This window comes from Mustela nivalis, assembly GCF_964662115.1.
Source record: "Mustela nivalis genome assembly, chromosome: 11".
Lineage (NCBI taxonomy): Eukaryota > Metazoa > Chordata > Mammalia > Carnivora > Mustelidae > Mustela > Mustela nivalis.
Genome location: NC_139030.1, coordinates 33,913,711 through 33,935,032, shown reverse-complemented (window position 1 = coordinate 33,935,032; position 21,322 = coordinate 33,913,711). Strand labels below are relative to the sequence as shown.

The following is a 21,322-nucleotide window of genomic DNA, read 5'->3' as shown; positions in this document are numbered from 1 at the left end:
ATAGGTACAGCAGTGAATAGAGAACTCATGATTCAGGGAGAAATCCTTACCCTTTCACAGCACCTGAGCAAGAGAGGGGAAGTGGGTCCTAGATCAGGTGTTAAATCCTGATTTCTTGACTTGAGGTATACAATGAGAAATAAGCACTGGAAAGATTCTTTTTGATCACATCTTTCACTGTTTTTCAAAATGTAAATTGTAACCATTAGTGAATCCTGAAATCATGTAGTGAGTCATAACTCAGATTTTTCTTTAAAAATAGTGAACTGAAACAGAATGAAATATGGGGGAAAATCAGACATAATGCATATTTTTGTGAAACATAATTTCAGTTATGTTTTATATACATAGAAATTTATGCATTGAGTTGAACTACAAAGTATTAATATAAATTGGAGCCAGAAAAGTTTTAAAACTATCGATTCAACTTCATCTCCTTCATCAGGTGACAGCCCTGAGGTCTAGAGGGATTAGATAGCTCCTTTAAGACAATAACATCTGTGTCTGTAAAACCTGACTACACCTTGTGTCTCCCCACTATAGTCTTTGTGTTTTAATAGTACCATCCTTCAAAATTAATCCTACTGAGCTCAACTTTCTGACAAGTCTACTAGGGAAGATAATATATGTATAAATATGGAAGCTTCCATGTTACTAAATTACTACATTAAAATGTACCATGCTATCAATACAGGATGAGCTTGTGAATTCTGGCAAGATCCAAAGTCACTGCCTCGGAATCAGGTGAACAAAGCAGGTTTCCTGCCATGGGAAGTGAGAATTCCAAGGCTGATGTCTTAACAAGAATGTTTCCAAGTCATAAATGAACCACAGGTAGGAAGAGAAGCATCTGGCCTAACATTAGCCATGTGATATGATAATGAGTAGTTATGGAGTATCTAGGATCACTGTCCTCCAGATACCTGAAAGCAATTCTTTGTTCAACTACAATTCTTGCTCCAACTGTACGTATTTCATCTCAATAAGTATATTAAAGTCACAGGAAAAGACCCATTCAAGTGCTTTTCCCAATGTCGCCCTACTCAGTTTTGTGCTATGTGAAAATTGTTGCTTTTTTTTAGTCTACCAATTCACTATTTCATTATAGAATCACAAGAGTTTTTCTCCCTTCAGGAACATAAAAAATGCACTCTTTTTCTCTAGCCTGAGGTGCAAGCATTTCCTCTCTCCCTACTTGAATGTGATTACTTGTACTATGAGCCCTTTGGATTTTAGCTCATGGACCTAGTGAGGATCCAGTTAGTAACACTCCTTCCTATAGATCTGATACAAGGCACAAAACACTGTGGCAGGATATTGGATATCCCAAAACAATATGCCTTTTCCCCAAACCAGAATAAGACTTTGAGGTTAACTAGATATTGCTAGATTTTTGAGTTTCCTACTTTTACTTTTTTACCACTATCATCCCTGACAGGTGTGGTCTGGGCAATCTAAGGTATTCGTAGAGGAACCTGGGAAAATAATAATGCTAAAAAACCAGTATTTTTTGTAGTTTACAACATTTTCCCATAAACTACTCATTTGTTCATTGTAACTGGTTTGGTTTAGATGTGATTCTTCTTATCCTAATTTATTCTTGTGTCATTAGGATTGGCCTGACTTAGAATATCTATTTTTAAATCCATTTTCAACCTTTTCTTACACTTACACACTTTCTCAAAGAACAACCTGAAACTCTTGATCCACTGATTTTTAAGGATGGCTTTACCATGTTCTGCAGGGTTGGTGTGCATGGATTATACAGTAGCTTGGATCTATTGCGATTCTGTATTTGTATCTGATTTTTCTGTCACTAGTGGTCTTTCCATAAAATCTAAGCTTTCTGTTCTCAGTGCCCATGCCAGGAATTTTAGACTTCTGTTTGGTATCTTCTCTGAAACAAGATTCCCCATTGGGCAGAAGCTGTGGCTCATGAAAACTCTTGTGTAACATTAAATATACCACAGTCTATCTCCAATGCAGATAATCAGCATTGACAACAGATCATTTTGTTAGCAACAAATGTTAAAACCGCTTAACAGCAGAAGAGAAAGGTCAGAGTCTCTCCTATTTGAATTCATTTCCCAACTCTTTGCAAAAAGTCAAATAAATAGTTGATGAACTTAAAACCTAAATCAGATGATACTACTATAGGTTTACTCAGTTTATGTCAACTAAAGTTAATAAGCAGTTACTCTGAGCTAGATGCTAGATGCAGAAGGTTCAAAGGGATAGATGTTCCCCATCCTCAAGAAGCTAGCTAAGAGAGATCAGCACCTACAAAAATCTAATAACTTGTGTTGTAAGCTCACTGTGTGCTAGGTTAACACTAAGAGCTTTCTAGGATCTCTTTTGATTCTCAAAACAATGTGAAGAACTTTGTCCGAGGCTTTAGCTTTTTGGTGGCTGAGCTGGGACTTAAGTCCAAGCCTATTGACCCAAAGCTATTGCTCTTTCCATTTCACAATTCTGCCTTTCACTGCAGTACGTATTATAGTTTCTGGATTTGTAGCAATGACTGTAAGATGTACCGTTGGTTTAATAACATTCTAAACCAATTGCAAATAGTGTGCATTTATCCCTTGAACTATATTCTATTTGTACAGTTTGAGTCCAACCCTTCTTTCTGTTCAATGAATCTTCAGAATCACTCTTGTCCAGTGGTTTGTAAACATTTTTAAAAAGATTTTATTTTTAAGTAATCTCTACCCTCAGTGTTGGACTCAAACTTATAACCAGAGATCAAGAGTCACATGCTGTACCTACTGAGCCAACAAGGTGCCTCTGCAAACTTTTGAGAGAAGGAGGAGTCTAGAGGAGGGAGAAACCTCCCAATGTTTTAGAATTCAATGGGAGCTTTAAAACCTCCCTTCTTTCTTAACACAATAACCCTGTATGTCCAACCCACATAAGTTGGAGAGAGGGAAGTAGAGAGGCAAGAAATGAATTTTTAAGCATTTTTCCTTCTCCAGGGAAATAAACAGCTCACAACTCCAGGAGATGAGCAGATATCCCGAGACACAAGTTCCCTGATCTAATCTTCCCTTATCACAGAGTAGGCAAGAGTTCTGAACCTGAATGCCTAAATGCCAGAATGCCAGACATTGGCAGTCTCCAGCATCTTGCCTGGAGGCCAGGATGCATCCCCCAGGCCCACAGACACTGCTTTCCCTGCAACTCAGACCAGAGGGGCTGTTAGTAGATCTGTCAGCTCTCTGCCGGGCTCTCAGATGCTACCCATCTGGCAAGGTCTCCACGCACAGGGAATGGGTGCAGTGCTCTTTAAAGTTCCTGTGTCTGGAGGAAGTCCTGGGTCATGGCTTCCTCAGGTGTTGAAAGAAACAGGCTTTCAGCCATGCTTTCTGCCCACTCAGAGCCCTAGCCTGTCAGGACTTTTCTTGAGCCAGGATTTGCTAGATGTGCTCTCCTGTGGATAGGTATCACTCTTGCCTTCTACCAGTTTCTTTATAACACAGTCTTCTACCTGTTCTTTATTTATGGACCATTTGGTGTCTTAAAAAAGGAGAGAGAGAAATGTCCTAGAATAGCCTATAAAGGCCAAAAGAAACCAACAAGGGACCCAAGTACTCTGTAAACAGTCCCAGCTCAACTATTCTGACCCAGCAGAATTCCTAGTTGGGAAGCAACAGAAAGTGATCTCAGCTAACGTAGGGACTTTACTGGAATAAACGGGAATTGCTTAGAAAGAATAGAGAGGAGCTCACGGGTTGAAGAGAGGATGGGGAAGCAAAAAAAGAAAAAAGAATAAGTAAAAGGACAGAGCTGGCTCCTCTTGCTTTGCAGCTTTTGGATTTTGTTGCCCATGTTACAATCAGAAGGCAGCCAATTCCTCCATAACTCCTTTCTTTGTGGCATGCTTATTCAGAATTAGAGTATGCATACAGTACTGTATCCATATTAAGTTTCTTGACTTTGATATCTGCACTGTGGTTTTAGTAGAGAACATCTTGTTCTTAGGAAATGCTAAAGGATTAAGGGGTAAAAAAGTATGATGTTTGTATGCAACCTTCCTTAAAATGGTTTGATTATAAAACAATTATTATATTATTAGAGAGAAAGAATGATAAACCGAGTGTGGGCAAAATTTAAAAATTAATGAATCTTCTTGAAACTTTTCTGTAAGTTTGGAATTATTTTGAAATAAACAGCTAAATAAAAAGTTTAAAAAAATCATGCTTTCCAGATCTCATCTAAGATCAGTACAATCCAAATCTCTGGGGGAAAGATGCCAGCATCAGTAGATTTTAAAGAATCCGAGGGACCACAGTGGGAGGTCAGAGCTGAGAATCAGATTCTAGGACTCTGAGGTCTGCCCTGGGTGAGCAACAACACTGAAAAGTAACCTCCAAATTAATAACAACCATTACTTTAACCATCTATCATCTCAACTGTTTATTATATTTATGATTTTCATTATAAAGCAATATAAGCACATTATGTAAAAACTGGGAAATATTTTTAAAAGAAAAAGTTATTACTGTAACATATGCAATAAGAGCATTTTAGTCTATTTCCTCCAAGCATTTTTAATGTATATATTCACTTCCTAGATAGTATGACACATTGAACATATGACTTTAGTGCTGCTATTTTCATTTGACATTGTAAATGTCTTCAGAGCAATCATTTTTGATGAAACTGTACCAAGTAGATATGCTGTTATTGATTTAACTGCTCTCCTATGCTTGTACCCTTTAGTTATCTTGAATTTTTATTTATTTTAAGGTGTGTTTTTTTTTTAATTACAAATACTGCTGCAGGGAAGAAATATGCTCTTAGCAGTGTTTCCTATTTCAGGCCATTTACAAGAGTAGGGTTATGGGTCAAGATATGTCTATGCTCATAGCCTTCAACTGGTAATGCCAAACTGCTTTGCTAAAAAGCTTTAACCATATATGCTGCAATCAGCAAGAGATCCTAGTTTTGCAGCATTTGACATTATAAATTTTTTGTTGCAAATTTAGTATATGAAAAATGTATCAGAAGTAGGCCAGGGCTGGCAGAAGGGAAAGTTTGATTTTAACTCTTATTCTGTCACTAACTAGCAGTGACTTCTGAGATTTTTCCCTTAAACTTTCTTCATTGTTTCTTGCATTTATTCAACAAATTCTTACTGAATACTTGCTGGGATCCAGGCACTGTGCTCAGGCTGGGAATATACTGGTGTTGTAGATTGGGATCCCTGAGAAGCAGACTCTGAAATGGAGATTAGTGCATTGCAAGAGAGTGCAATGCAAGAGAGTGATGACAGAGTGCTTTCCGATCAACATATATGGAAAGGCAATGACAAATGCAAGATAGGGCAGAGGGAGGAGGAGCGCTGCCACAAAGTCTCAGTGAAGCAACAGCCAACCCCATGTGCAGCTGTGAAGATGAGATACGCCTTCAAAAGTACCCCAAATTGGGGTGAAGTGTAGGGTCTTTATGTCCTCACTTTATTCAGAGACTGGATGCTGGTTGCATGAGGAAGCAGACATGACCTTGGGTGAGGCAACTGTCTTTAGCCCTGTCAGTTCCCGAAGAGGAGTACAAGCTGAGGGCTGTGGGTGGCAATGCTCCCAGCAATTGGGGACATAAGTCTTTATCCCCTGTAGGGAAATCAGGGTGGTGCATCACAACAGTACTACAAGTGGTGAGAAAAACATAATTGTCCTTGTCCCATGAAAGAGAGATAAATAGACATGGATATTACACACAAACTCACACAAGGACAAACTGAAAAGCACTGTGACAGAAAAGTTCAGTGTCCCATGACTATAGAGAGCAAGGAGACTTAATCTCATCTGGGGGTTTCAAGGAAGAGAACCCTTGAGTAAGTATTATATAGCTGGGATATGGAAGAGAAAGGGAAGAGTGCATGTGTTAGAGGAAAGAACGCCGTGCAAAGAACCGAACCTGGAGGGAGCACATGTTTCGAAGAATGAAAAGAAAATCAGAGTGGCTGATGTGCAGGGAGTCAAAGGGAATGAGACCTGAATGAGGGCAGGGGGAAGGCTAGGACTAGCTCAGGGACACTTTCTAGGCCATGGAGAGGATATTGTCTTTCCACACCATAAACAATATGAAATCTTTGAAGAGTATTACGAACATGGGTGACATAATCAGATTTATACATTAGAAGTATTTCTGGTTGTGATAAGTGGATTAAAATGGGGGGGAACAAATGGGAGAGACAAATTAGGATCATAGCTTAGGCCATAGTAGTGCAAGTGGACATGGAAAGCAGACAGAACTTGAAAGAGATAAAATTAATAGGACTTGGCAGTGGATTCAATTTGGGAGGTAAAGTAGAGTTTGGGAGTGTGAAAAATGACCTTAGGTTTTTGGCCTACACAGCTGAAAGGCATTGGTGATGTTCACGGAGATGGAGAAGACACTGGAGAGAGGCAGAAAGCACGTTTGGTTTTAGTCTCTCTTGAATCTGAATGACACACAATATCTTGAGAAGGTAATCTGCGGAGAGCTCTCTAACATTCACAGGAGTCTGTGATAGACATTTGACAGCTACTGGGAAATGGCTGGAAATTTAAATAATGGGCATGAAGATAGCAACTAGGAGAGATTACAGAGTGAGAAAGAGGCTAGTGACAAACCTTGAGAAACCTTGACATTTAAATTTCATAGCGAAGGATAATCCACCTAAGGGGATTGAAAAAGCAAAGGTAGTAAGGCAGAGGGCGGTTCATAGACGTCAAGGTTAGTGATTCAGCGTGGAGAGATGAGTCCACGTACAGACCAACAGTGACAAGTTAGGCGAGAGGAGGACGGAGTAGTGGCCCTGGGCTGAGTGGCCTGTCTGTCATTAGTGAATTCAGGAAATTTTCTGTGGGCTTAGCAGAGCAGAGTGGGTGGGAAGTGACTGGCTGACGAGGAAATGAGCATGGTGACCATAGATATCATTCAAGAAGTTTGGTTGCAGAGTGTATAACGAGGGGGTAGCTGGAGGGGAAAACTAGGGGTCACGTCCGTTTTGCTTTGCTTTGCCTTTATGGTATTTGAATGTGGGTGAGAGAGATAGAGGGCAATGGAAGAAGCTGAAAATGTACAGGTCGGAAGCCTTCTATACTGTGAGGTCCCTCAGAAGAGCAGAGGCAAAGGGATCCTGTGCACAGGCGGGAGCAACCTCACCCTTGTCTCGAGAGAGACAGCCTTAGTACGTGGTTTGGTGGAAGAAGGTTGAAGTGTTCTCTCTTGCTTATTTCTCATGTCATGTAAATAGGATGAGTGCTATTTGTGGAGAATGAGGGGAAAGTTTGAAGGCTTGCAAGTTTTGAAGACAGCGAAGTTAAGGGGTTCGATCAAATACTGTGTAAAGTGCTCCAGACCAAAGTGCCTTCAGTTTCCAAGTTCAAGGCACTCATAAAGCAGTGCTGGTGAAAACTGAGGAAAGAGATGGGTTTTCAGAATGGTCCTGGTAAGGGAAGGACCTCTTGGTCAAGAAGTTGGCACTAGAGGGAAAGAAAGATTTCTAATCCCCGCCCCATTCCCAGCCCAACTTTTGGACCTGTTGTTCAACAACTCAGCTTAAATGAGTTACTTCTTTCTGGGCACAGTATAATCACAGGACAGGATCAGCTAGTGGAGGATAGCTGTCCAGCTCTCATGCATGATCTGGCCAACATTAGTATTTTTGGAGGAATTACACCCACAGGGAATATTACATAGTCAAGGTCCTGTTCTATTAGTTTGGTCTTGTAAGTTAATAAATGTTTATTCTGTGTCTTCTGTGTACCAGATACTTAGAATAAAGCAGAGATGAAAAAAGATGTTACCCATCTTCACGGAGCTTTGGCATAGTGGGGAGTCATAACAATAACTAATTAAATAATTATAAGAGATAATAATCATGAAGGAGAAGTTTAGAATTCTGTAGCAGCTAATAGTAAGAGGGTTCCACTTTATTTTACAGGTAAGCGAATGCAATCCAAACATGAAAACTGGGTAAGTATTTGGCTAATGAAAAGAATTAGTGTATAATGGTATCAAAGGGCTGTGAATGTCAAATTTTGGGAAAGCTATGAAGTCAGTTTTGGGAGAAGTTGGTAATTAGCTGTAGATGACTGTAACTGAAAAGTTGGGTGCCTATGGACTGGTTCATGATTTATTTTTCTAGATTGCTCTTCACTAAGGTTGTGTCTGTGATTATTATTGATCATCCCTGATACATGTTTAGACTTCCATGTTTGTTACTCAATGGCTGTCCATTAGAGTCACCTGGGATAGGAGGAGTTTTACTAACTGTCTAGTGTTTTAAAGCACCCAGAAATAGTAGATTAGAATTGCTGGACATGGAACCTAGTCATTATTAGTTTTAAAAAGCTCCCAGGTAGTTCTAATAAGTACTTGGTGTGGAGACCCCCTGCTGTGGGGCTCTGGGAGCCACGAGGGTGCTCAGGTTTGTTCTCAGGACATCAGATCTCAGGTCTCAGAGTGAGGGTGCAGAATTAGAATGCTCTTACAACTCTACCTTCTTCCTTCAAGTACATTTCTGCTTCCACCAGGTCTGAGAGATTTAATTCTTACATATGTTGAGTTTGAAAGATTTTTGTGTGTGTGTAAGATTTGCACTAATCTCAGTAATTTTGGCTTTATTTCCTTGCCTACATGATTTATAGGAACTCCAACCATCCTTCCACCCCTCCCCTCTCCTCCTTTCCCTGCAGAGACCTTTGTCACTGTCTCCTTTGCCACCCGGTTCTCTTGCTGATGCTTTCTCCACTGCTCCCTAAGTTGAGAGAGTTTTGTTATTTACAGTGATCTACAGTCTCTCATGCAACCTAGTCTCTTAGGCCTTCCAAACTTTGCTCTGTTCCTTCACCTTTGTCATTCCTTTTGTGTAAGTACCAGGAATAAAGTGTCCCAGCTACCAGTCTGAAAAGCTTGGAGCTCCTGAGGTAGACACACAGAGAGGTCCTCACTGTCCTCTTCCCATAAAATGAAGTTGACCATGGGCCAGCTATTTGACTAGATACTCAAGCTGACTATTCTCAACATGTTCTACCCCAGGCTGGCCTAAACACACCAGCTATGCTTTTCTCCCAGACTTTCAATACCCTGAATAGACTTTTAAGAGATAGTTCCTGGGAGGTCTGATCACATTTTCACATTGGTCTTGGTCTGTCTCACATGAAGAAGGGTGTGTCTCTATGCAACACATGTGGTATTCAGGTTAGTGGCAAAACACATACAGAGTAATTAATTAATTATGATATTAACGTCAGAGCTGGACCCAACACTTTAAGCAGTTAGAAAGTCTTTAAAGGTAGGGATAAGCCCAGTTCTGACAGGTGTCAGGAACAAGCCTGACTGAATGAGTCACAAGTGAGCCCAAATATGTTCTCTCAGACCATGGAGTACCTTTCCCTCAGACCATGGAGTCCACAGCACCTTTTCACTCTAAACACTGCAAGCATGATCCCTGTCCTTAAATGATTCATTTTCATGTATCACTATGTGACGCAGGTCCCTAGTTGCTCACTCTGTCCTGTTTTATGGCTGGGAGTGGCTGGGGTGGAGAAGCAGCTAAGCTGCTGGGCAGCTGTGAGGCTGGACAGGTAGCCATCACCCAGTGAACACCAGGGCGAAGGCAGGCAGAATAAGGAATGGGTACACCTTCCATGAGCCAAACAGCCAGGTTTCACTGTAGAGAGTATAGGGATCAGACAGTGAGTCAGTTTGAATTCTTCTCAAAGATGAATGGATTTAAGAGGGTATAAGTTACTTTAAGTGCTTCCTTTTGCATCATGGATGTATTCTGGTGATATTTTGTTCATTTTGCCTAAACTCAACAGAGTTACTTTTCATACATACCTTCCAGACTTTGACAAAATGATCCCCATCACTTCCACAGGAGGACGTCAAATGGAAGCCTGAATTCCAGGTCTGAACTTGGCTTTTGAGGTTGGCTTCTGAGAATGGACAAGCCATAAACCCTGAGAAAACTATTTCTGAATAGTTTATAACCTCTAACTTAGACAAATCATTCTGTTCTTTCTAGACCATGATTCTGATAATTTTTATTTCCCTGAATGATTTTCTTCTCAAATCAGAATGAACAACTATGTTCCCCGAAGGCTAGCTTCCTTTCTTGGCTTGCTTTCTCCACATTTATTGTGTGCCCTTTCCTATACTGACAATCCGTGTGATACTGCTAAGCACACAATGAGCGCAAAGGAAGAGGAAACCTGTAAACTCTTGTCCATTTCTGATGTTGTAGAACATCAAAGAAGGGAGAGTTTGATGGTTCTGCCTTTTCTTAACACAAACAATGTACTTTCTCAGAGACAAATGGCCTAGGTTCTCTGGGGTTCCTTTTCCTTATGTACAAAATAAAGGAGATGGACTAGAAGTTTTCTAAGTTCCCATTAACCTCTAACTCTGTGGCTTGAGAAATGCCTTTTTAATAAAAGTGTCAAAGAAAGGTGGAGTCACCATGCATGTCACCCTGGTGGGGGTGGAACAGAGTCCTGGATCCACTTCAAAGCTTCAGCTGTGAAAACTATAAATGGGATCATGTTGATCAACTGAAGCAATGTATGTGAAAGTACTTTGAAAATAAAATCAAATACAAGAATCAGGGGTTGCTATTAGGAAAGCTGCAAAGAGGGTCCTTCAGAAATTGTTTTCCAGCCTCTGGATTTTAGGTCTCCAATCAACTTAAAATATAGCTACACAGAGATGCCACTCCCCATCCAACTTCAGCAACCACAGCTTTGCCAAAGGAATAGCAAGACAATAATAATTTGCTAATGGGAAAATCCATGCTTTTAAAATTAGCTAAGGAGAGCAACTGCTGAAAATAAAGGCTTGATTTGAAAGACTTTTGGAAATCTGCATTGGCTTTGCAATACCAAATTAGGTTAGAAATTTTCATATTTAAAATATCTGAGGGGCACCTGGGTGGCTCAGTGGGTTAAGGCCTCTGCCTTTGGCTCGGGTCATGGCCCCGGGGTCCTGGGATCGAGCCCCATGTTGGGCTCTCTGTTCCTCAGAGAGCCTGATTTCTCCTCTCTCTCTGCCTACTTGTGATCTCTGTCTGTCGAATGAATAAACAAAACCTTTAAAAAAAAAAAATCTGAGACCTATTTTCTAGTAGATTCTAGTGGAGAACATTCTAGGCTAAACCCATGATACTTCATATTCATGTCTTAGTAGTGCTTCCAAGTTGCTAAGCAAGCTTAGGAAAATGGCTGAATGTCTAAGGTTAAGCTCTCCCAGTTACAGTGTAGATTAATACTACATGCTCAAGGAGCTTTTGTACATTTCACTCCTAGTAGGTAAGTTAAAGATAATTTATTAAAAACATTTGTAAAAGTACTTTAGGTATTTTAGATAAATGTTATCATATTGTGACCAAGGTACAACATCTGGCTTTTCATACCTGGTATGCCCTAAATGTTGTTTGTAAATAAAATCTTATAAATGAGTTAGACATATAAAATGCCTTTATAAAGTGAAGAATCCTTTTAAACCAGTAAGTTGCCTTATCATGTTAGTCTATGTTTTTAAAAATCAAATTTTCTGAAAGTACAGTCTACCTGCAGTTCTGTTTACATTAAATACCCAGGGCTATTCACAGAGGTTAGTGATAAGAGTTATTTTCATGGAAGTATGGTACCTTAAAAGTATCAACCATGTCACTGATACAGAACCTAATAGAAAACCTCTAACTTTAAGGAAAACATGTATTTCCCTGAAAATGTCAAAATATGGGGTATTGCAAAAGAACACAGATTCATGTCTGGTATCCCAGTTTTTATGGGCTGCCACCAAGGGAACACCTCTTAACCACCTTGCTCTAGTGGCCTACACAGTTTGTATTCCTGGATCCCATAGCAGTGCAACAATCAGAAATACCATTCTTGGCAGGCTAACACCACAAGAGCAATGTATGGACAGCAAACTGAGGCATCCCCACCCAGTTTTTTGTAGAGACCTCTTTGCTTGTCGTGGATTTTGGCTTAAGGGGAAGGCATCAAGACTGCACATATCTAGAGGCTACAGAGGCATTTGCTAGGAATGTGGATCAGGGGATGCCATCTCTGTGCTCTCTCTACCTTGTTCCTGCTCACTGGTATTTCCCAAAAACAAACTTATGCATTTCCCTTGCTCCCTGATTTTTGTGACTGTCACCTCGGGGAAAATTCCAGATTACCTGGCTCTGGGGGACAGTAGGGTTTATGCTTGTAGTCCCACAGAAGTGTATATATTTTCATACTATAAAAGCTGTTCCCAGAGGGTCTGGCTTCTAATTAGCTGGAAGCTAAATGCTAACAGAGGTCCTCTCCTTTAGGACACTGACAGGTCTTGGCATACCTTCAATAAGTGGGAGATATTTAAAATATAATAGGCTATGTGGACAATCAGAGGCTGGAGAGAGAGCCAAGAGCTAGAACAGAGTTGAACAAGGTTTATCTCCTACACAAGACCACTACTTCAAGACTAAGAGAGGCAGTTATTTCATTTAATGCATAAACACCAACAAAAATTAGTTAAGGGATACACAAGAAAAAATGTAAGAAAAAATGTAAAATGTGACACCAAAAATAAACACAAAATATGGTGTGAAAGGGAGTAAAAATGTAGAACTTCAGAATGTGATCAAACTTATGTTGTCAACAACTTAAAATACAGTTATAGATGTAAGTTTTTAATATGTAAGCCTCATGGTAACCACAAAGCAAAATCCTATTGTAGATACATGAAAGATAAAGAGAAAGGATTCTAGGCTACCACCAAACAAAATCACAAACCACAATGGAAGGGAGTAAGAGAAGAAGAAACTACAGAAAGTAACTATAAAACAGATGGAAAGCAATTAACTAAATGGCGGGAAGCACATACTTATCAATAATTACTTTAAATGTAAATAAACTAAATTATGAAATCAAAGGACATAGAATGGTAGAATGAATAATCATTAAAAAATGAACAAAGAAACAAGACCCATCTGTATGTTACCAACAAGGGATTCATTTCACAGGTAAGAATGCACAGACTGAAAAGGAAGAGATGGAAAAGATATTCCATGCAAATGGAAACCAGAAGAAACCTAGGGTAGCAGTATCTCTATCAGGCAAAACAGTCTTTAAAACAAAGGCTGTAATAAGAGACAACGAAGAGCATGTCATAATGATGAAGGGGTCAATCCAACAAGAGGATATGACATTTGTAAATATTTATGCACTCAGCATAAGAGCTCCTAAATATATAAAACAAATATCAATAGACCTAAAGGGAGAAATGTACAACAACAAAGTAATAGTAGGGGCTGCAATATACTCTACTTACATCAATGGATAAATCATTCAGACAAAATCAATAAGGAAACATTGGCCTTAAAAAAACACGTTAGACCAGATAGACTTAACAGATACATCCTGAACATTTCATCCAAAAGTAACAGAATATACATTTTTCTCAAGTACCCATGGAACATTCTCCAGGATATATCATATATTAGGCCACAAAAATGTATATATTAAACAACATGCTACTGGGCAACCAATGTGTCAAAGAAGGAATCAAAGGAGAAATCAAAAATACCTTAAGACAAATTAAAATGGAAATTCAATATACCAAAATTTATGGGATGCAGAAAAGCAGTTTTAAAAGGGATACTCATAGAAATAAGTGATTACTTCAAGAAACAAGAAAAAACAAAAACTCTATACCTCTAAGAACTAGAAAAAGAAGAACCAAAAAAAGGCCAAAATTGGGAAAATAAAAGAAACAAAAAAGATCAGAGAGAAATAAATGAAGTTGAGAGTAATAGGACAATAGAACAGATCAATAAATTCAAGAGCTGTTCCTTAGAAAGATAAACAAAATTGACAAAACTTTAGCTAGACTCACCAAGAAAAAAGAAAGGATTCAAATAAATTCAGAAACGAAGAGAAGTTACAACTGATAACACATAAATACAAGGGATCATAAGAGACTACTATGAATAATTATACAGATTTGACAATCTACAAGAAATAGAGAAATTACTAGAAACATATGACCTACCAAGACTGTATCATAAAGAAAGAGAAAATCTGAAGAGATCAATTAGTAGTAAGGAGAGTAAATCAATAATCAGAAATCTACCAACAAACAAAAGTCTAGAACCAGGTAGTTTCACTGGGAAAGTCCACCAAATATTCAAAGAACTGATAACAATCCTTCTCAAATTCTTCCAAAGAATAGAAGAAAGAATGTTTTCAAATTCATTTTGTGAGGCCAGCATTACTCCAATATCAGATCCAGATATCAGGTCCAAGGATACCAGGATATATCATATATTAGGCCACAAAAATGTATATATTAAACAACATGCTACTGGGCAACCAATGTGTCAAAGAAGGAATCAATAGAACAGAGAGGAAATTACAGGCCAATTTCTCTGAAGAACCAGAGATGCAAAAATCCTCAACAAAGTTTTAGCAAACCAAATTCAGCAATACCATAAAAGGAACATATACTACAGTTGAGTGGAATTTATTCTGAGGATGCATGGATGATTCAATATCCACAAATCAATCAATGTGATATACCACATTAATAAATAAATAATAAAACTCATATAACCATCTCAATAGATGCAGAAAAAGCTTTTGATAAAACTTAATATCCATTTATAATAAAAACTCTCAACTTAGTGTGTAGAGAGGGAATGTAATTTGACATAATAAGGGCCATATATGACAAGTTAATAGCTAAAATTATACTCACTGGTGAAAAGCTTAAAGGTTTTCTTCTAAGATCAGGAACAAGAAAGGGATGTGCACTCTCCCCACTTTTATTCAACATAGTACTGGAAGTCCTCGCTAGTGCAATTAGGCAAGGCAAAGAAATAAAAGGCACCCAAATTGGTAAGGAAGAAATAAAATTGTCACTATTTGCAGATGACATGATACTATATTGAAAACCTTAAAGACTCCACCAAAAACAAAAACAAAAACAAAAAACAAACAAACAAACAAATACCTTTTAGAATAAAACAATAGAGTTGCAGGATACAAAATCAACATATGAAAATCTATTACATTTCCATACACTAATAAAGAACTATCAGAAAGAGAAATTAAGAAAACAATCCCACTTACAACTGCATCAAAAAGAATAAAATACCTAGGAATAAACTTAACCAAGGAGGTGAAAGACCCATACAGAGAAAACTACAAGACATTAATAAAAGAAATTGAATACACACACAAAAAAGAAAAGGTATTCTGTGCTCATGGATTGGAAAAATTAATATTGTTAAAATGTCCATACTACCCAAAACAAGCTAGAAACCCAGTGCAATTCCTATCAAAATTCTAGTGGCATTCTTCATAGAAATAGAACCTGCAATCCTAAAATTTATACAGAACCACAAAAGATGCTGAGTAGCAAAAGCAATCTTGAGAAAGGAGAACAAAGCTGAAGGCATCATGCCCCCTGATTTCAAAGCTATAGTAATCAAAATCGTATGGTAAGGGCACAAAAAGACACACATAAATCAATGAAACAGAAAAGACAGCCCAGAAACAAATGCATGCCCATATGGTCAATTAATCTACAACAGAGGGGGTGAGACTATATACTAGGGAAAAGACAGTCTCTTCAATAAATGGTACAGGGAAAACTGAACAGCTACATGCAAAAGAATGGAACTGGATCACTGCCTCACACCATACACAAAAATAAACTCAAAATGGATTAAAGACCTAATGTAAGACACCAAACCATAAAAGCCCTAAAAGAAAACATAGCCAATAAACTCTTAGACATCAGTCTAAGCAATATATTTTTGGGTGAGTCTCTTCAGGCAAGGGCAACAAAAGCAAAAATAAACAGTTGAGACTACATCAAACAAGGAAGCTTCTGCACAGTGAAGAAAACCATCAAAATATAAAAAGGCAGACTACAGAATGAGAGAAGTTACTTGCAAAGGCTACTTCCAATCAGGAGTATCAATATCTAAAATATATAAAGAATTTATACAATTTAATCCCAAAAAGCCTATCTGATTAAAAATGGGGCATGGTGGGACCTGAATAGACATTTTTACATAAAAAATATACTGATGATCAACCGACACATGAAAAGATGCTCAACATCATTAATCATTAGGGAAATGCCAATCAAAAGCACAATGAGATATCAACTTGTAAATGTCACAATGGCTATTATCAAAAAGACAAGAAATAACACATGTTGGCGAGGATGTAGAGGAAAGGGAACCCTTGCGCACTGTTGGTAGGAAGGTAAATTGGTACAGCCACGTGGAAAACCAGTATATAATTTCCTCAAAAACTTAAAAATAGAAATGCCATGACTCAGCAATTCGACTTTTGGGTATTTACCCAAAGAAACTAAAAACACTAACTCCAAAAGACTTATGTGCCTCCTCCCTCTGCCCCCACCATGATCGCTGAAACCTTATTTATAATAGCCAAAAGATGGAAACAACTTCAGTGGCCATTAATGTGTAACTGGATAAAGAAGATACATATATAATATATATTATTATTTACCCATAAATATAAAATACATATATTATCCACCCATAAAAATAATGAAATCTTACCGTTTGTGACAACATGATAGGAACTTGAGGGCATTATGCCAAGTGAAATAAATCAGAGAAAGACAAAGACCATATGATTTCACTTATATGTGGAATCTGAAAAACACACAAGTAAAAAACCAAGCCCATAGATACAGTGAGTAGACTTGTGGTTGTCAAAAGTGGAGAGGCATGGGGAAACGGGTGGAGGGGGTCAAAATTCTAGTTATAGAATAAGTAAGTCATGGGGTTGTACAGCATAGTGACTATAGCTAATAATACTGTACTGCATATTTGAAAGACACTAAGAGAGAACATCTTAAAAGTTCCTATCAGAAGAAAAAAGCACTTCTAACTATGTAAGGTGACAGATGTTAACTAGAATTATGGTGGTCATTACACAATGTATAAAAATGTCAAATCATTATATTGCAGACACGAGACTAATAAAATGTTATATGTCAATATGCCTCAATTTTAAAATAATAAATAAATAAATAAGAATGACCAGAGACCACAAACTGAGGTTTTTCAAAGTCACTTTCAATATCTATAATTTTACTATGAAAAATAAAGTGAATTCGCTGTATAAACATTTATACTATTCAGATGTTTGTTTCCTGTTGCAGAAGAGACCATCAACAGAAAATACTTTCTATTTTTATCATCACTAACAGAACGGAAGGAGATTTAAAAATTAAGAGTTAATGGGATAGTATTTAGAAACATACATGCACAAACACTTTTATTTTTCCTGATTTAACAAAGAAAATGCTCTAGGGGAACTGCAGACCTGATTAAAAAGTCTGGTAATCTTTCCCTCTTTGATTTTCTGGGGCACTTACTGCCTACATGTATCATTTGGTGTGAGTGAATTGTCTTGTATCTTCTCATGCATGTATTTCTTGCCTACACAACAAGAAAATGAACTCTTGGAAGGAAGTGCCCTGTGATCCTGAGCCCTACGTCTTATACATAACCCGAGTGCCTTAATCACTGGCTGACACAAACATTTGCAGGGAGGAGCCTGGTGAGATACACTTAAAAGCTTTATTCATTGATTTACAAAATGTACAATATTTACAAAGTTTAGGCATTCATCCCGTATTGACACAAATGCAATGGGGACTCTGAAAATAAATAAGTGGCACATAGGTTAATGTACATATCATGAGGCTGTTTGTGCTTCAAGCCGTCACCAACCGTGGGATTTAATGGAAAGTTTAATGTAGTAGAAAAGTTACACGGATGACCAGTCCCGGGCCTTCCACATGAATGGCCCTTCCTTGGCTCCTTGAGGCTGGGGATGGTGAGCAAACCACTTTCTTTCAAGAGAATGAAACACCCGCCACTGTGATGGGCACACGAGGTGCGTGTGGTCACATCTGTGCAGAGTTTGTAGTGATTCCCTCGGGTGGCAGATGAGTTCGCATCACTGGGGACCTGGTCCCTCACACCAGACAGGGAGGCTCTGGCATGGTCGCTTTCTCATTAAGAACCAACATTTGGCCTTTGTCTCTTAGCCGCATTGCATGCAGTACTTGGCAGTTATCAGTGGAGAACAGTCATGTGCAAAAATGGTACTTGTAGATATGTACAATGTCAAGTTTCACTGTCTTAGAGCATTTACAGCAGTTAACCTGCCACCTCTTTTAGCAAGAGGAATGAACTAGGAAGCTGTACCCTCCACCCCTGGAAGAAAAAATACCATCTAGTGGACACACACACAAATGGTGTCCTTTAGAAGCAGGACTGGGCAAACTCCACATGAGCAGATGGACAGATTTCTGTGGTCAGGTCTGGAAGTTTTCCTAGGGGTGGTAATTCCATCTTCCCCTCCCTCTTCAACCCCACTTCAACCTTGAAGACCTAAATTGGAAGGAAAAGTCTTCCTTTTTTTAAGCTTCTTAGAGCCTTAGTACCTTCATCTGTAGCATGAAAATACTAGTAATATTCCCTAGAGGGTGCTTGCAGGTTTTATATGAATATATATATATAGCGCATATATATATATGCACTATATATGTATAGTGCTTAGCATAGTGCCTGCCACATAAAAGGTGCTTAGTGTCTTATTTTCTCTCCCTCTACTTCCCTCACCCCAATTACAAGCAATGTATTGATAAGCCTACCAAATTCTGATTTAAGGCCATTTGATGCAATTTAGATTATTTTATATCAGAGTTACCATTGTCAGTTTATATCTGGTAATCCCTGAGGGGGTCTCATAAGCCACACACATTTTCCTATGTAGGGCAGATGGACCCCAACAATGATGGCTCCACCGAATTTCATGCAGATATACTCCATAACCCTGCAGAGACACTCCTACCAAGTGATGATCACTACCTGAACACTTCCGGGACAATACCATGGAAGAAACCATGAGCAAAAACCCTTAAGGCCAATGCATTCTTCTCACTCAAACATAAGTTAATTGTTTTTCAACACTGGTGCAAGTATTATAGATAACTTTGAAAAAACATACATCATAAGCTCTACCACTGTTGAAAATAAGTATTCTCATTTGGTCATTTCATTCAGAATAAAGAATATTTTACAATATATTTAAGTTTCTAGTTATGCCATACAAAAATAAATATTGTATAAATGATTTACAAGGAAGAAGAACAAGTTGTAACTCAGGCCAAAAGTATAGGAAGGATGGCAAAAGTTTACCATCTACTTCAAAAGCAATCACCCAAATGAAAGAAAAATCCCACTGGGTCTTCCTACTAGTCTCACCATCACCTGACTTGCCACCTATTTCTTGTCTTAGGATATTATGTCTTCTTTCCCTATCAATCTTGAGATAATGTGATACAGGACCTTCTCCCTAAAGCCACTGGGGATTTGGAAGAGGAAGAACCCGGGAGGACTCTCTGGCAATATGATGTGCAGCTGGGAGATCTGGCTAAGCCACTGACTGGGCCCTCGTAGCGAACTTGGGTCAACCTCCACATATCTCTATCCTTTCATTCTGAAATCCCATTTCCATTTTAACTATGCCTAAATAGAACCCCATGAGCGGAGAAAACCCCATCCTACTTTAGGACTCTTTGGATACCCTTTGGCCCAGGTAGAATTCAGGATCTCATGGAGCACAATGAGGTTCCAAATCAAGGCCAACGTCACCAATTATAAAGAAAGGATACACAGCTACTTTGTGGATGCTAGTTCCATTAAGTTGGGAAAGAACCTTCTCCAGCTACCCCTCCCCCTATGCAACAAACTTATGATTGGCTTTTATTTCTTGCACAGAGCAGAGGGGCTTTGATTCCCACCATTGGGAGAAGAATGTTGGGAAAATTAAGTTGGACAACTGCTTACTACTTTTCCAGAGAATCTGACTCAGTCAGAATCTCCAAGGAAATAGTCCATTCATTTCAGAATCAAAGTTTTATAATTCTAAAGCTATAAATAAATTCATGATTATATTTAAACCAGTGGTCCTTTACCTTTCTCCTGAAGAACACATATCTATGCATGTCTGTATAACGTATTGTCTAATATCTCAGAGGATCCCAGGACCGCTTATGGATCATGCATGTATTCCAAATTAAGAGCCTCAGATCTCAATAAATGCAGAATTATTTCCTGGAGTGAAAAGAAAGGTTTGTGGTATATGACTCAGGATCAGTTTGGGGGCAGGCTGGCTTTGATGAGGTCTTGGGCTTGAAATGACTACACTGAAGCAATGCTTGTTCCTCATGGTAGGTGGAAATGTTTGGCTGTGAAGACATCTGTGAATGTCATGTTTTCACATGTCTAATTATTGTCAAGCCAACGACTCATGCAATGACCTTGGACCATGGACCATGGAAATCTCCATGGACTGCTACTATACATGGCACCTTGGAGCTGCTATAATGTGAGTCCCAACCACATCCACAAGCAGGACACCATCACTGACATGAAGTGTGAGTGCCCATTTGTCTGATTAATGGGTGACGTTGTGGCAAATGTGGCATCAGTTTCATTTCGGGGGAGTGGCAAGTTACAGATATTTCCTTCACAACAGGAAGTGCAGACCTGAAAGAAAGGAAGAGAAACAGAAGGCTGATGAGAAGCTGGCAGATTTTGGAAGGAGGCAAGGATTTTTAGAAGGAACGGTCTCCCTCACAGTCAGACTGAAACGAGAACTACCTGTTCCACTAAAGAGGCACCAACCCTGCATTTAAGGAAGTGGGATGAAATTTCATCTGGAAGCAATGTGATCAACATGGAAACCCTCTGGACGAAGCTTCAAGGAACACGAGTTCTGTTTTTGACCTCCCACCAGGTGGTTATTACATGGTTCTACAACCTTCCTAGGTCTCAGCTTTTCCATCTGTGAAATGGGGATTATAATGCCCTACTATCTCAAAGAAACCCCTTCTGACTACTTGAAGACACCATTCAGAGGGTAAACTTTCACTTGCCAAATTTCTACAGTGTAAGTGAAGTGAAAAAAAATCCAACTTAAAATTAACTATTTACTTTCATTAGAATTGTCTATATAGCCACTGCCATTCTTGTGCATGAGTTAAAATTTGGAGGGTTTTCATTAATGGAATTATTCCTGCTTTATACTATTTTATTCATAGACTGTAGGAAAGAAAGAAACCTAAAAGGATTGTTGGCTGAAATTATTTGGGGCCATGGCTACACAAAGTACAGACCGGTAGCTTCAGCATCACCTGGGAGGCTCTTAGAAATGCAGAATCTCAAACCTCACTCCAAATTTAGTGAATCAGAATCCGCATTTTAACAAGATCCCCA

General features: G+C 38.7%; 1 protein-coding gene across 5 annotated transcripts in view; it reads right to left on the bottom strand.

Annotated features, from left to right (window-relative positions):
* Positions 1-17,592: 17,592 nt before the first annotated feature.
* The window catches only part of LYPD6 (LY6/PLAUR domain containing 6), a 121,730-nt gene continuing 118,000 nt past the window's right edge, over positions 17,593-21,322 (bottom strand). For all 5 annotated transcript variants that reach the window (XM_082690930.1, XM_082690931.1, XM_082690932.1 and 2 more), the window contains one exon: positions 17,593-20,593. In XM_082690930.1, coding sequence (XP_082547056.1) covers positions 20,426-20,593 — 168 coding nt within the window. In that variant the 3' untranslated portion in view covers positions 17,593-20,425. The remainder of the gene's footprint in view (positions 20,594-21,322) is intronic.